General features: G+C 35.8%; 1 protein-coding gene across 1 annotated transcript; it reads left to right on the top strand.

Moving 5' to 3' along the window:
- Positions 1 to 7,985: 7,985 nt before the first annotated feature.
- LOC133333978 (periodic tryptophan protein 2 homolog) lies at positions 7,986 to 13,097 on the top strand. The gene is made up of 10 exons (XM_061542286.1): positions 7,986 to 8,047; positions 8,201 to 8,313; positions 8,387 to 9,685; positions 9,755 to 10,094; positions 10,161 to 10,306; positions 11,824 to 11,971; positions 12,035 to 12,269; positions 12,348 to 12,509; positions 12,574 to 12,790; positions 12,857 to 13,097. Exons 1-10 carry the CDS (start codon positions 8,030 to 8,032, stop codon positions 13,095 to 13,097), a joined length of 2,919 nt encoding a protein of 972 aa, XP_061398270.1. The 5' UTR covers positions 7,986 to 8,029.
- The last annotated feature ends 307 nt before the right edge of the window (positions 13,098 to 13,404 follow it).

Raw genomic sequence — 13,404 nt, 5'->3', positions numbered from 1 at the left:
AATAGAATTTAATTTGTAATAAGTTTAATGTCTAATTCCATTATACCACACAGTCTAGCAACTAAACACAACAGTAATAGAGCTTTGCTTCCCCTTTACTGATATTTCTAGAGCAAGTGTGTAATAGTTTGATTTTTCATGATCAAAACATTAGCAATCGCTGAGCATGCTTCCCCCTCCTTTGTAATGCAATGCTGCTTTGGGTTTAACACACAAACAGACTCTTATTCTCCCTCTCACCATTCGTGTCTTTCAAGTATTATCTGTGACTATCACATTCACCATTCACAAACAATCAATCACCGTTGTTACAGTTTGCAACATCATTTCCCCTATGTCTTATAGTGAGAGAGAGAAAGAGAGAGCGAGAGTTACTGCATTATCATAACATAAACATTATGAATAAACAAAACATGAACAATCAATGAGCATGCCTCCCCCGCCTTTGTAATGTAATGCTGCTTTCGGTTCAACACACAGACAAACTCGCATCTATTTCACTCGTATCTCTATCATCAATCGGCTCTTACGATGATGCTCAGTGACTATCACAATTAACCTTCACATACAATCAAGTACCATTGTTGGAGAAATGTCGTTCGTATAATTTTCCCATGTCGTCGTATAATGGGAGAGAGAGAAAGAGAGCGAGAGTTTGTACATTATCATAAACAAAAATACCTCCTCGTTGTGATGACACGATTAACAGTAACATTATGAATAATCAAAACATAAGCAATCAAAGCTTGCCTTCCGTTTGTAATACAACACACACACACACACAATCGTATTCCATTTTGCATCAATCGTCTACTATGCCGATAAATTATGTTTTAACGTCGTGGCAAAGTAAAGGAGTAAAGGCTTTCATCTCACACACATAATCAGTAATGCAAGCATAACTAATCACTGTTGTTCAAGAAATTATGTTCGTGGCATTTCCTCCCAGTCGCATAGTGAAGAGAGAGAGAGAGAGGATGACCGAGAGTTGCTGCATTATCATAAACATAATCAAACAAGGCATGCCTTCTTCCCTTTGTAATTTAGTGATGTTTTTGCCGTGACACACACACATTCATAATCAGTAATGATATGACAGCACAACTAATCACCGTTGTTCAAGACATGATGTTCGTGGCATTTCCTCGGTGTTGTATAGTGGGGGAGAGAGAGAGGCCGACCGAGATTGCTGCATTATCATAAACATAAACAAACAAGGCATGCCTTCTTCCGTTTGTAATACATTCTTATTCTCTGTTTATTAATTGATCTTGAGGTGAATACTCTTACATTTCTAGCCAGTAAAATTAGAAATTCACGCCTTGAAAAAATATTTAAAAAAAATAGAAAAATATTCTTTATAAAATCCACGTTTTGAAAACTGTTCTAAAGCCTTGGAAAAATAGTCTTTAAAAAATCGACGCCTTTAAAAACTGTTGCTAAGGCTTTGGCAAAATATTCTTTACAAAATCCACGCCTTGAAAAATTGTTCCTAGGCTTTCGAATTTTTTTTTTTTAATCCACGCCATGAAAAAGTGAATAAAAAATTTAAAAAAAAACGCGCATTGAAAAACTGTTCCTAGGTTTTGGAAAAATATTTTTTTAAACCAAGCCATGAAAAACTGTTCCTAGGCTTTGCAAAATATTCTTTTAAAAATTTACGCCTTGAAAAACAGTTCCTAGGATTTGGAAAAATATTCCTTAACAAATTTACGCCTTGAAAAACTGTTCCTAGGCTTTGGAAAAATATTCTTTACGAAATCCACGCCTTGAAAAAGTATTCCTAAGCCTTGGAAAAATATTCTTTAAAAAATCCACGACTTGAAAAAATCGTTCATAAGCCTTGGAAAAATATACTTTAAAAAATCCACGCCTTGAAAAACTTTAAAAATATTTCAATAAATTCTATTTAAATTTTTTTCATATTTTTTGTGAAAAATATTTACTCAAATATTTTAATGCCGGCAAATACGTCGTACATTATAGTCCATTTCGACATAGTTCTCTAATTTTTCGTACCTGATAAAATGCGATTTGCGTAGCAAATAAAATTTTAATATTCAGTACACGATTGTACGTACTTTGTAATGGCAAGCGCACAAAATAATTGTAACGTCATTTATCGCCGTTATGCTTGGGCGATAGTAAAAAAAGAGGAAGGAAGTAAGTAAAAAAATCCAAAACAAGAAAGAAATAAATTAACGTAATTATGGACTAAAAATAGCAATGGATATCTTATTTTGTACAAATGAATTTTGATTTTTTGGGAAAATAATTTCGATGAACTGATTTATTTAATTTTTTTACATATTTATAAAGGAGATATAAAACTCCCAACCTTACTATATAAATGTTTTTTATATATTTAATAATTAATTTCTATATTTAATAGAGGTTAACGCGTACGATTATATTTACATTACATCCTATTGAATCTGATATATTTCATATGAATTTGATATGTACCCAGGCCACTTTAAATTCCATACGACTATATTACTCGTTGATATTCTGTGTTATAATAGAGATTTACACTCTAGAAATTATTTACATTATATCTTATAGGTCCCTTTAGAACTCAAATCAATGGCACTTCCATTTTTGGCATGATATTTTACAGAAGTTGATATGGCATGTCACTTCAATGTGTGGTGCTTCTTCTTCAAAGGCAATTTGTTATTATAAAGCATTTTATTCCTATGGCATAAAAGCTCTCCCTCACACCCTCTTCCCCACTTAGCTACTTCCTTTTTGGTATTTCTCTCTCGTTCTATTAGAATTAGCGCATTAGAAATATTTATAATTCTCCAAAAAAAAACTCAATATAATTTTAAGTATGATCAATCATGCCCTGCCATCATTAATTTTATCATATAGCATCCTAGAATATTAAAAAACAAGTTAACAGTCCTTTATTTATTTTATATTTCCAATTTTATATTATTATTCCTCTCAACTAGTTATGTGGTCAGGCCCCTTAAGAACTTAAATCAATGCCGCATGAGTCTTGTCAAATTCCATTTCCGTTTTCTTTTACATTACTCCATCACTGGCAATTTGTCATAATGAAAAACACATTATCACTATGGCATATTAGCTCTCCCAGTACACTCTCTCTCACATACGGCATTTCTTTTCTCTCACCACTAAAATTTCCTTCTATTTAAAAGACATTATAAATATTAATATCGAAAGTCTTAAATTTATCTATGTTTTATTCAAATTTGATATGTGCCCTGGCACCTTAAGATTGCAAATCAATGCCGCATGGGACTTGTTAGTAGTTTTTATTTACATGACCCCACCGTTACAAAGTGCTTCTTCTTCACTGACAATTTGTCATTATTATTATCACTATGGTATGTAAGCTCTCGTAGTACTTACTCTCTCTCCCCCCCACTACGGTATTTCTTCTCTTTCTCTCTTCACTAGAATTACCTTCTGTTTTAAAGGGCACCATTAGAAAAATATTCGTCATTGGTTATTAAAAGAAAAGAAAAAAAAAAAACAAAACTAAGCAGACACTTGGGACATTTGGGGGGACAACAACAACCACAACATTGAATATATATTATTGTTCTTGTTATTATTATTTTTTGTAAACACAACCTTGTCAGCAAAGTGTCAATTTTTGTGTGTTGTGTGTTGTTGTTGTTGCATTTAGAGATTTGTTATTATTTTTTTGTTGGCTTTGTTTGTAAGGAGGCAAAAGTGCATGCATTAATTTGCAAAAGCACAGCAAACAGCGACAGCAGCCGTGTAGTAAACAAACACTCTCACTCTCTCTCAGAAATTATCTTCTCCCTTTGTCAAAATAAATGGTGTTGTTATTGGTGTTTTTTGGGGGGGGGTATCATCGTCATCATCACCACCACCATCATCCATGTGTATTAAAAACAAAAAAGTTCTTGATTTAAAAAATAATAACAACAACAAAATACACACTACTGGGGAATACTACGAATAAAACCGATGACAACCTTGAGTAATAGTGGTAGTAGTTGTGTAGTGGAAAATATTTTTTCTTTTTGCTTGCCACAATTTTGACATGAGGTTTTTATTTTATTTTAAATAAACCAATATATTTATTAAAATTCATTATTCAAGAATTTATATATTATTTAATTTTTATTGTTAAAAAACCACTTTGTTAAAAACCACAAAAAAATATAATTATGTATGTCAAGTTATTAATATTCCGTTCACACATCATGGGGGGAAAATAAACAAGAACCGAGCAAACAAAAAATACCAGGGGTAAATTTTCTTTTTAGAATGACTTTCTATTTCTTTGCTTTAAGGAGAATCGTATTTTTTATTTTATTTTTTTTCTCAATACAGCAGAGTATTTTTTCATTAAGCTTGGTTATAACACCCCACCACCACCCCCTTTTTTGACATTTGGTGGTTTGTTTGAAAGCCATAGCTAGCAAGCAAAGCGATGACGAATGTTTGATATGGCTTTGTGTTGTTGTTTGTGTTTTTTCTTTCACTTCTTGTTCTTCAGACAAAGTTATTTTTTTTTTTTCAACTAGACTTGATAATAATGACGTCACTTTTCGATATACCAAACAAGACACTCGGGATATTTAAAACAAATTCCTTTTTAATATTTTAATTATATTTTAATAAACATAATAATATTTTTACTACACTGTTTGCTTTAACATTCTATTTGTTTCTTTTCATTTATTTAATTCTTGTTGCTCTTCTTCTTCTTCTTTATTATCGTCATGTTAAAGCTGTGCTAACTTTTGCACACACAAAACTTCTTCTTTGTATTTTTTGCTTACATTTAAATCTCAATGGGTTAGAGCGAGAGAACACTAATAATACTCGACAAACGACACAACAACAACAAAATAAACCATGTATTTAGTACCGCTCACTCACACACACATATATATCCAGAAAAAACACTCAGGCGTACGCACGCACAAACACCAAAACAATCGTTGAACCGTTGTTTTTGTTGCTGTTGTTGGTTGGTTTTAAAACCGTCGCCGCGACGTACATTCACACCGCTCGATTATTACAGTACGACGACTACGACCCGTCCGTTAACTATGCTCAAAATAAACTGATTCGGTGTGGAGAAAATTGTTAACATACAACTCTCGGCCAGTGTGTTTTCAAGAGCGGGCATGTTTCATCCCCAACAATAACAGATGATGTTGGGCTGACTTTGGTACCATGAAATGTACAAAAGAAATATTTAAATGGTTATTTAAATATTTATAAAATCTAATAATAAATTAAATTAATATTATTTTTTAATTATATTTCATTAATTTTTTATTTAAATTAATTTATTATATCTAATTACAATTTAAATAAATTTGCAAATACCATCACTGTTATTCATTCTCTCTCTCTCTCTATTCACTGCATACCGGTTGTCGCTCTCTGACATTTCTTTGATGTTTTGCCTTTGCAACCTATTTAAAATGCGTTACTGTAGAACTGTCAAATGATCACAAATCCAATTACACCATTAAGTAAAACGTGTGGCAAAATGGTTAAAATCAATGATACAACAGATTGAAATGAAGAAAAAAACATAAATACATTTAAGAAGTAATAATTTTATTAATAAAATAAATATTTAATTGTTTAAATTATTTATATAATAAATAATTTTTCATATTATAAATATAATAAATTAAAAAAAAATATTGCATATAATTGTGGGGTTCAATTGTCAATTCCTTTGCATATATGTCAAATAAATCCTCATAAAGTAGGTTAACCCGGTGAAAAGTTCAAATGTATATGCCGTTTAAGCTACGTTTAGATTTACGAAATCCACTCGATCTCAAATGTCAATTCCATAGCGTATACGTCAAATATAATCCACTGGATTTTTGAACATGATTAAGGTGACGTATGCGGTATGGAAATGGCATTTGAAATCGAATGGATTTAGTAGTCTAAACATGCTTTAAAGCTATGGAAGGGACATTTTCGACTCCCAAGGAGATACTACATCGACTTTTGATTGTGCCGATTAGAGTAGGACAATCTAGTTCACGGAGCGGGTCGATCTTGTTGTTCATTTTTTAAAAATGAACTAGTTCCTTGAAATGGTTTATTTCTTCCATATTTTTCCGACTCCCAGATAGTTCATTTGAATCTTTCTCTTTCATCGTGCTTTTCGTTTTTCTCTTCGTTTTCGCTCACATAGTTCGTGTGGATTCGTTGATGGATGAAATAAATAAGGATTTTTTTTATTTTAATTAATTTTTATTTAGTGGAATATTCCGAAATTACGCATCTCAAAAGGAACGAGATCAGAAAAGGAAACAAGTCAAGAAAAAAAGATACGAGGTCAGAAAAAGGAACTGAAGAAGTGGAACTAGTTCCTATAGTTCCTTTATCGAAATTAGTTCTAATGAAGTAGTTCGTTCCGGAAATACTCAATTTTTGTGCCGATGGATGTGTTTTGATTTTAATTAATTTCTATTTAGTAGAATATTCCGAAACCACTGATCTCAAAAGGAGCGGTATGCTTTTCGTCGCCTACTGAAGATGACCCGCTGAGATCTTGAGAAGGCGATACCCCGTTGCAGTTCTCATGAATATTCTTCCACTGAATTATAAACGCAAACCTCACGCTAACCACTGTCCTATTGTTTTAAAATGTCTCCTTTTATGTACTCCAAGTGCTGCCTTTTAGCGATTTACTGCCCTTCTTTCTACTCCTCAGCTCATCAGCTTAAAAATGCCATCGATTACGTTTAAAACAATATATTTAGATAGTTGGTGTTCGGAATATGCCCTCCAGCGATCATTGGGTTCAATGCTTACAAGTTCTGTGGTTCTATGACCGCATTGACTCGAAGGACGTCTTCGATCAGAGTCTGCCAACTCAACAAATGGAAGTTCTAGAAAATCTTTTTGTAAAAGTCTGTGGACGAAGGAAAAATGATAAATAACATATACCCTTGCAGAACCTGCAAGAATTTTCTGTAAGTCGATTTTCTTGTCTATACAAATTTGACAAAAAAAAATTTACCACATATCGACCTATACAAGATCTATTAATGAGATCACCCAGTTAGCAAAAGTCAGCTGTTTTTTATCAAGTCGAATGTCAAAAATTTTGCCTTAATTTACGTGGGAGTAAATAATGGGAGTCGATTCAAAATAATGGATTTTGACAGCCAACTTGACAGATAGCTGATATCTTGCCTCCCTGGACGACCTTATCTATAGGCCTATTGATCACATGCAATGATATATTTTTATAACGCTCCAAGATCTATTAATAAGTTCACCCAGCAAGCGAAAGTCAACTGTTTTTTCACAAGTCTAATGTCAAAAAGTTGGATTTTGTTAATAGGAGTCAATTCAAAATAATTGATTTTGACAACCAACATGACAGGCAGCTGATTTCTGGCCTCCCTGGATGACCTTATTTATAGTCCTTAGACCTATTGATCACTTGCAATGATATGTTTTTATAACGCTACGAGATTTATTAATAGGTTCTGTCAGAATGCTAAAGTCAGCTGTTTTTTTTTTCTCAAGTCTAATGTCAAAAATTTGGATTTTGTTTTTATAATGGAAGTCAATTTACAATAATGGTATTCAGCTGTTCACCTTGGCCTTATTAATAGGCCTTGAACGCTACATACGAATAAATTTCTTCTGTCTCAGTATAATTTTTTTATTCTTATTTTTATTTATTTATTACAAACTTAATGAATAAAATAATTATTTTGTTCTCCAAAACCACTTTATTTTGTTCTCAATACCGATCTATAGATCCCTTCTTACAAAACAGCTGTTTGAAATACGTTTAAATAATTGTTTTACTTTTTAACTGAATTGCGATGTGCCTGTGTTGCTTTATCCACCACAATCAATACGGCGAGTTTGTTGTGTGGCCAGACCGCATAAGCTGTCACAATTGTGTGGGAATGCACGTGTTGACACAGAACGTTTGTTTACATTTTTGCGGACTAGTAATTCGGTTGATTTTCTTTATTAAATTGCTGCGGATTTTGAATTAAATTCTTAAAAAAATATGAAGTTTTCCTATAAGGTAAGAGGAGCAATTGGGGGAATAATGGAATTCCCTTAAAAATCCATGGAAAAACAGAAAACTTTCTTAGAGGGAAACAAAACGAAACATGCATAAGTTCCCTTGGTTGATCATGACAACAACAATAATATTTAAATTTATTTATTTTTTCAGTTTTCCAATTTACTTGGTACCATATATCGAAGAGGCAATGTGCTCTTTACGCCAGATGGAAATTCCATTATTACCCCGGTGGGTAATCGTTTGACCTTATACGATCTGAAGAAGTAAGTTGTGAGAGGAGATTTTGGGAGCGTACAAACTAACCACGTTTTTTCTTTCTATTCCCCCTTTTTCTAGCAACAAAGCCCGCACTTTATCCCTTTCGTCAAGCTACAATTATCGCACCTTGGCCTTGTCGCCCGATGGCAGCCTTCTGCTGGCCGTCAATGAAAATCATGAGGCCCAGTTGATAAGTATGGTCTCGTGTACCGTTATACATAGCCATAAATTCCAACATGATGTACGCTGTGTGGTCTTCAGCCCAAGTGGGGCACATTTTGCTGTGGCTATGCAAAATTTGGTATTCGTCTTTAAAGCCCCAGGAGAATTGACCGGAGAATATAATCCCTTTGTACTGGAAAGACATTTCTTGGGTGGCTTCGATGATATCACCTATTTAGATTGGTCTACAGATTCCAGATTTTTACTTGTTGGATGTCGTGATAATTCAACCAAAGTTATTTCCATTTATTTCATGAAGCATTTCCGTACCTTCGTTTTGGGTGGCCATACCGATTCCATTGTGGCCTGCTTCTTTGAAAATAATAGTTTGGATGCAAATACTTTGTCACGCAATGGCCAGCTGTGTTTGTGGGAATGTAGTAGAGATATGTCCTCCATAGAGCGAGTGGAGGATCATGAACGTCAACAATATTTATCGTATTTGACAAAGAAGCGATTGAAGGCAGCCAAGAAGGTGGCTGATGATTCCGACGAGGAAGAAGATGATGTGGAAAATACTTTGGAAAAACGTAATCCCACTGCTGAGGAATTACTGCAGGCTGGGAAAATTGTAGATGACAATGAAGTGGAAGATGAGGACATAAAGAGGGGGCATCCGTTTTATTACAAAAAACTTGGTCGTTATTATTTGGCCGATGAACCACGCAAAGAGAATCATGATGCTATGCTCACAGCAGCCCATTATAATCGTAAAACCAAAATTATGGTTGTTGGTTTTAGCACGGGCGCATTTTACCTGTATGAATTGCCTGAGGTTAATATGATCCACTCCTTGAGTATTTCGGATTATGCCATTTCGACGGCTTTGTTTAATAACACGGGTGATTGGGTGGCATTGGCTTCCCGAGAATTGGGTCAATTGTTGGTATGGGAATGGCAATCGGAGCAATACATTATGAAGCAGCAAGGTCATAGCAGTGAAATGACCTGTATCAGCTATTCCCCAGATGGCCAATACATTGCCACCGGAGGTGAAGATTCCAAGGTGAAGTTGTGGAACACACAAAGTGGTTTTTGTTTTGTCACCTTCAATGAACACACCAGTGGTGTGACGGATCTGCAATTCAGTCGTAGTAAGAAATTTTTGGTGAGCAGTTCTTTGGATGGCACCGTAAGGGCTTTTGATATTAATAGGCAAGTTCCGGGGAATGGAAGGGGTTTAAATTTGTGTTGCATTTGATAATAAAATTTCTTTTTCCCCAGGTACCGCAACTTCCGTACCTTTACCTCACCCCGTGTTGTGCAATTCTCCTCCGTGGCTGTAGACTATTCCGATGAATTAGTGGCCGCCGGTGGTCAAGATGTTTTTGAAATCTATTTATGGTCCATTAAATTGGGTACACTCTTGGAAGTAATTAGTGGCCATGAGGGTCCTGTGTGCTCCATTGCCTTTTCTCCGGTACCCACTTCCTCCACATTGGTGTCGGGCTCTTGGGATAAAACCATAAAGATTTGGAATTGTTTGGAAACGAAATCGGAACATGAAACCATTGATGTGCTGTCGGATGTTACCTCAGTGGCCTTTAGTCCCAATGGGGAGAATGTAAGCTTTCTAAATTTTGTTTATAATATTTTTGGGAATCTATAATTTTTTTTGTTTTTGTTCCAGGTCGCTGTCGCCACCTTGAATGGCAACATTTCCGTGTTTGATGTCAAAACTGCCACCCAAATTAGTACCATTGAGGGTATTAATGATTTGAATAGTGGACGCTTGGAGACGGATGTCATCACGGCCAAACAAAATCAAAAGGGAAAGTAAGTTGAAAGGAGGGAGAGCAGGTCAAGACTGATAAAAATCCGTCTCTAGATATAGTTCTGGGAGGGGACGACCTACACGGAACTGTAAACGCTATCCGCTATAGTCTAGAGGAGCAAAGTAAGGAAATCTTCGACCAGTTAGACCGGAAGAGAAATGTGGGGATGCGCTTCCGGAGGAACTACTACTGAATCTCACACTAACTGATGATAAGCTGAACACCACGGTGATCCCAACCAAGTCTACACAGGGGGATTGTTGTAGTATTAACGAAGGAAGCCAAGACCCTGTTGACTGACCGACTTCAAGTCTGACTACAATAGGTCCTGTGTCGGCACTTGTCGACAATAAACTCCAGAGCATCCTGCGAAGGAGGCGATATCCGACGATGGGGAATCTGTCGAGACCCCAGCGACGGACAGTGGCTCAAATGTTGGGAAGGCCCGAGAAGTTGTTGAAGCGAAACACAAACACTATTTCGTATCTCCACAAATTCGTGGGGCGAGACGCTAATTTGATTTCGGAGAGGGAGGTTTACCTCAAGATAAGATTCGTAAGGAAGTTCGAAAGAATCTATCCGCAAGCACTCCATCGTGAACTCGAGATGTTGGAATCGGCGAAGGCCACTGTCTCTGACAAAGGTGCTAAGCCGACTTCAGATCTGAAGCCCAGCTCGAAGCCTATCCCTAGTCAAAAGGCACAGGAAATGGCTACTGAGAACAACCGAAACAAAATGTCACCCATAGGAGTGATCAACGTGTGGATGGCTCTGTCTCAAAGCCTTATTCTACGCCTAGCGACAAAGGTGAAGCTAAAGCTTTGGGTGGATCCACCAGTGGTCGAAATAGGAAGAAGGTCGTCGAATAGGAAAGGAGTCCGGCAAGGAACCATCGTCTCCTGGGAGAGCAAATGCCGCCCCCACAAAGCAAATCTGTGAAGCGCATCCGCTTTTCAGAAGATCCGAAACCTTCACACAAGAAGACGATGACTTCGCGTCTGGCTGACCCATCTACCCCATATGCGGTTGTCTCTGGACAACAAACGGCGGAGAAACAGCCTAGTACAGAGAAGGCATCAACCTCCTCTAGAAGGGAAAGCTCCAAGGTTCGTAGCCAGAGACAGCGTAAGCCATATGACACAACGACCAAGACTTTCTTTATGGATTAGGATCAGTAGAAGCTAGTTTTTAAACCTCTCGGAAATATAAGGCCTTCAATATGCCATTTGGAACTTGTAGGCCCTCTATGGGTCTTCTATAAAATATCAGGCTAGTGTAGGAAATTTTGGAACATAATTCATAGAATACCTTTTCTTGGACCTCTTAAAATGTTTTGGTCTTTTTTGTTCCTTGAAGTATGAACATTATTCATTATTCGAAGAATGTGTTCTCTTTACAGGAGAACTTTTGAAGGACCTCCTGAAAATTCAGATCTTTTGAACGCTTTTTTATTGGTCTCCTCTTTTTAATCCTGATCCTATATTTAAAAATACCTACTTTTTCCCTTCTCATTTTCAGATACTTTTCCTCCATTGAATACTCTGTGGATGGTGAATGCATCTTGGCCGCTGGCAATTCCAATGTTATATGCATTTATCATGTCAGAGAGGCTATGCTCTTGAAGAAATTCGAAATAACACAAAATAAAAGTTTCGATGGTCTGAATGTGAGTAAAAACCCCCCTTCACTTACCAGAATTCCCAAATAATTCCCATTTTTTATTGCCCAGGAATTCATAAATCGCCGTAATATGACCGAATTTGGTAATATGGCTTTGGTGGAACAAAGAGAGGAGCTTGAAGGTGGTAATGTGGCCATACGTTTGCCTGGTGTACAAAAAGGCGATATGGCAGCGCGTAATTTCAAACCCGAAATGAAAGTATTTTCAGTGAAATTTGCACCGACAGGGCAGGCCTTTGCGGCGGCTTGTACGGAGGGATTGTGCATCTACAGTTTGGATAAGGGTGAGGAGGGGAATTTTGAAATACAATTTAATTATTTTTTTTTCATTTAATGAAAATCTGTTCTGGTTTTTTTCACAGGTGTCGTCTTCGATCCCCTGGACCTATCATTGGAGGTAACACCCAAGGCCATTAAGGAATCGTTGAAAGCAAATGATTTCTCAAAGGCCTTAATAATGGCGTTAAAATTGAACGAAATAAATGTTATTAATTTGGCACTAGAGAGTATACCCTATAATGATAGTAAGTGGATTTAATTTCCTTGTGGAATAAATAAAGAAATTAATAATTTTTTCTTCCTTTTTAGTACAACTAATTTGCTCCACCTTGCCAGATCATTTGGCACATCGTTTACTCCAGGTCATTTCCCGGCAATTGCAAACTTCACCACACATAGAATTCTATTTGAAATGGTCATGTAGTTTACTACTGACCCATGGTAATCGGGATGGTGTTTTTCAACATGCCTCACTGTTGGGGCTGCATGAATCGCTTTCACGTAAATATGAGACGCTGAATAGGATGTGAGTTCAGAGATGAAACTTTTTTTGAAATTAAATTGAATATAATATTTGTATTTTCTTTTTTAGTTGCGACTTCAATAAGTACACCATGCGCATCCTTTTGAATACGGCCAAGGAGCAATATACGAAAAATCCCCAATTAAAAGAAAAAACCTTGGAGGCGGGATCAGATCAAGAAATGAATGGCGATGACGAAGAGGATGATGACGGCTTGTTGCTTATCAAATCAAAATCGAATGATATGGAGGTATTTGATGAAGAGGATAGCAGTGAAGATGATGATGACGATGAAGAGGATGACGACTAAGATTTTTTTAATTTAGATAGGTTAGATTATTGTTAAGATTTATTTTTTAAATGAAATATATTTTTATTGAAAATAAATTGTTGTAATTTAAACAATGTTCATAATTTGAATTAATTTAAAATAAAAACCTTTTCAGGAGCCCCCCTTAAAAGGCTGAAGGCGTATTCTAAGCTACATTTATAGACTTATCGTGGATCTCTAGAGAAGCATCTAAAGGTATTCAAAAGTCCATGGGTTTAAAAAACTATAAAACCTCGAGGTATTATCAGATTGAAAGAAATTTTGTGTCTCTTCAAGATTCGGTTGG

Source organism: Musca vetustissima, unplaced genomic scaffold (assembly GCF_032173495.1).
Source record: "Musca vetustissima isolate MV318-11 ecotype Yass unplaced genomic scaffold, APGP_CSIRO_Mvet_v1 utg63664, whole genome shotgun sequence".
Taxonomy (NCBI): Eukaryota; Metazoa; Arthropoda; class Insecta; order Diptera; family Muscidae; genus Musca; species Musca vetustissima.
This window is presented reverse-complemented; position numbering and strand designations above follow the sequence as displayed.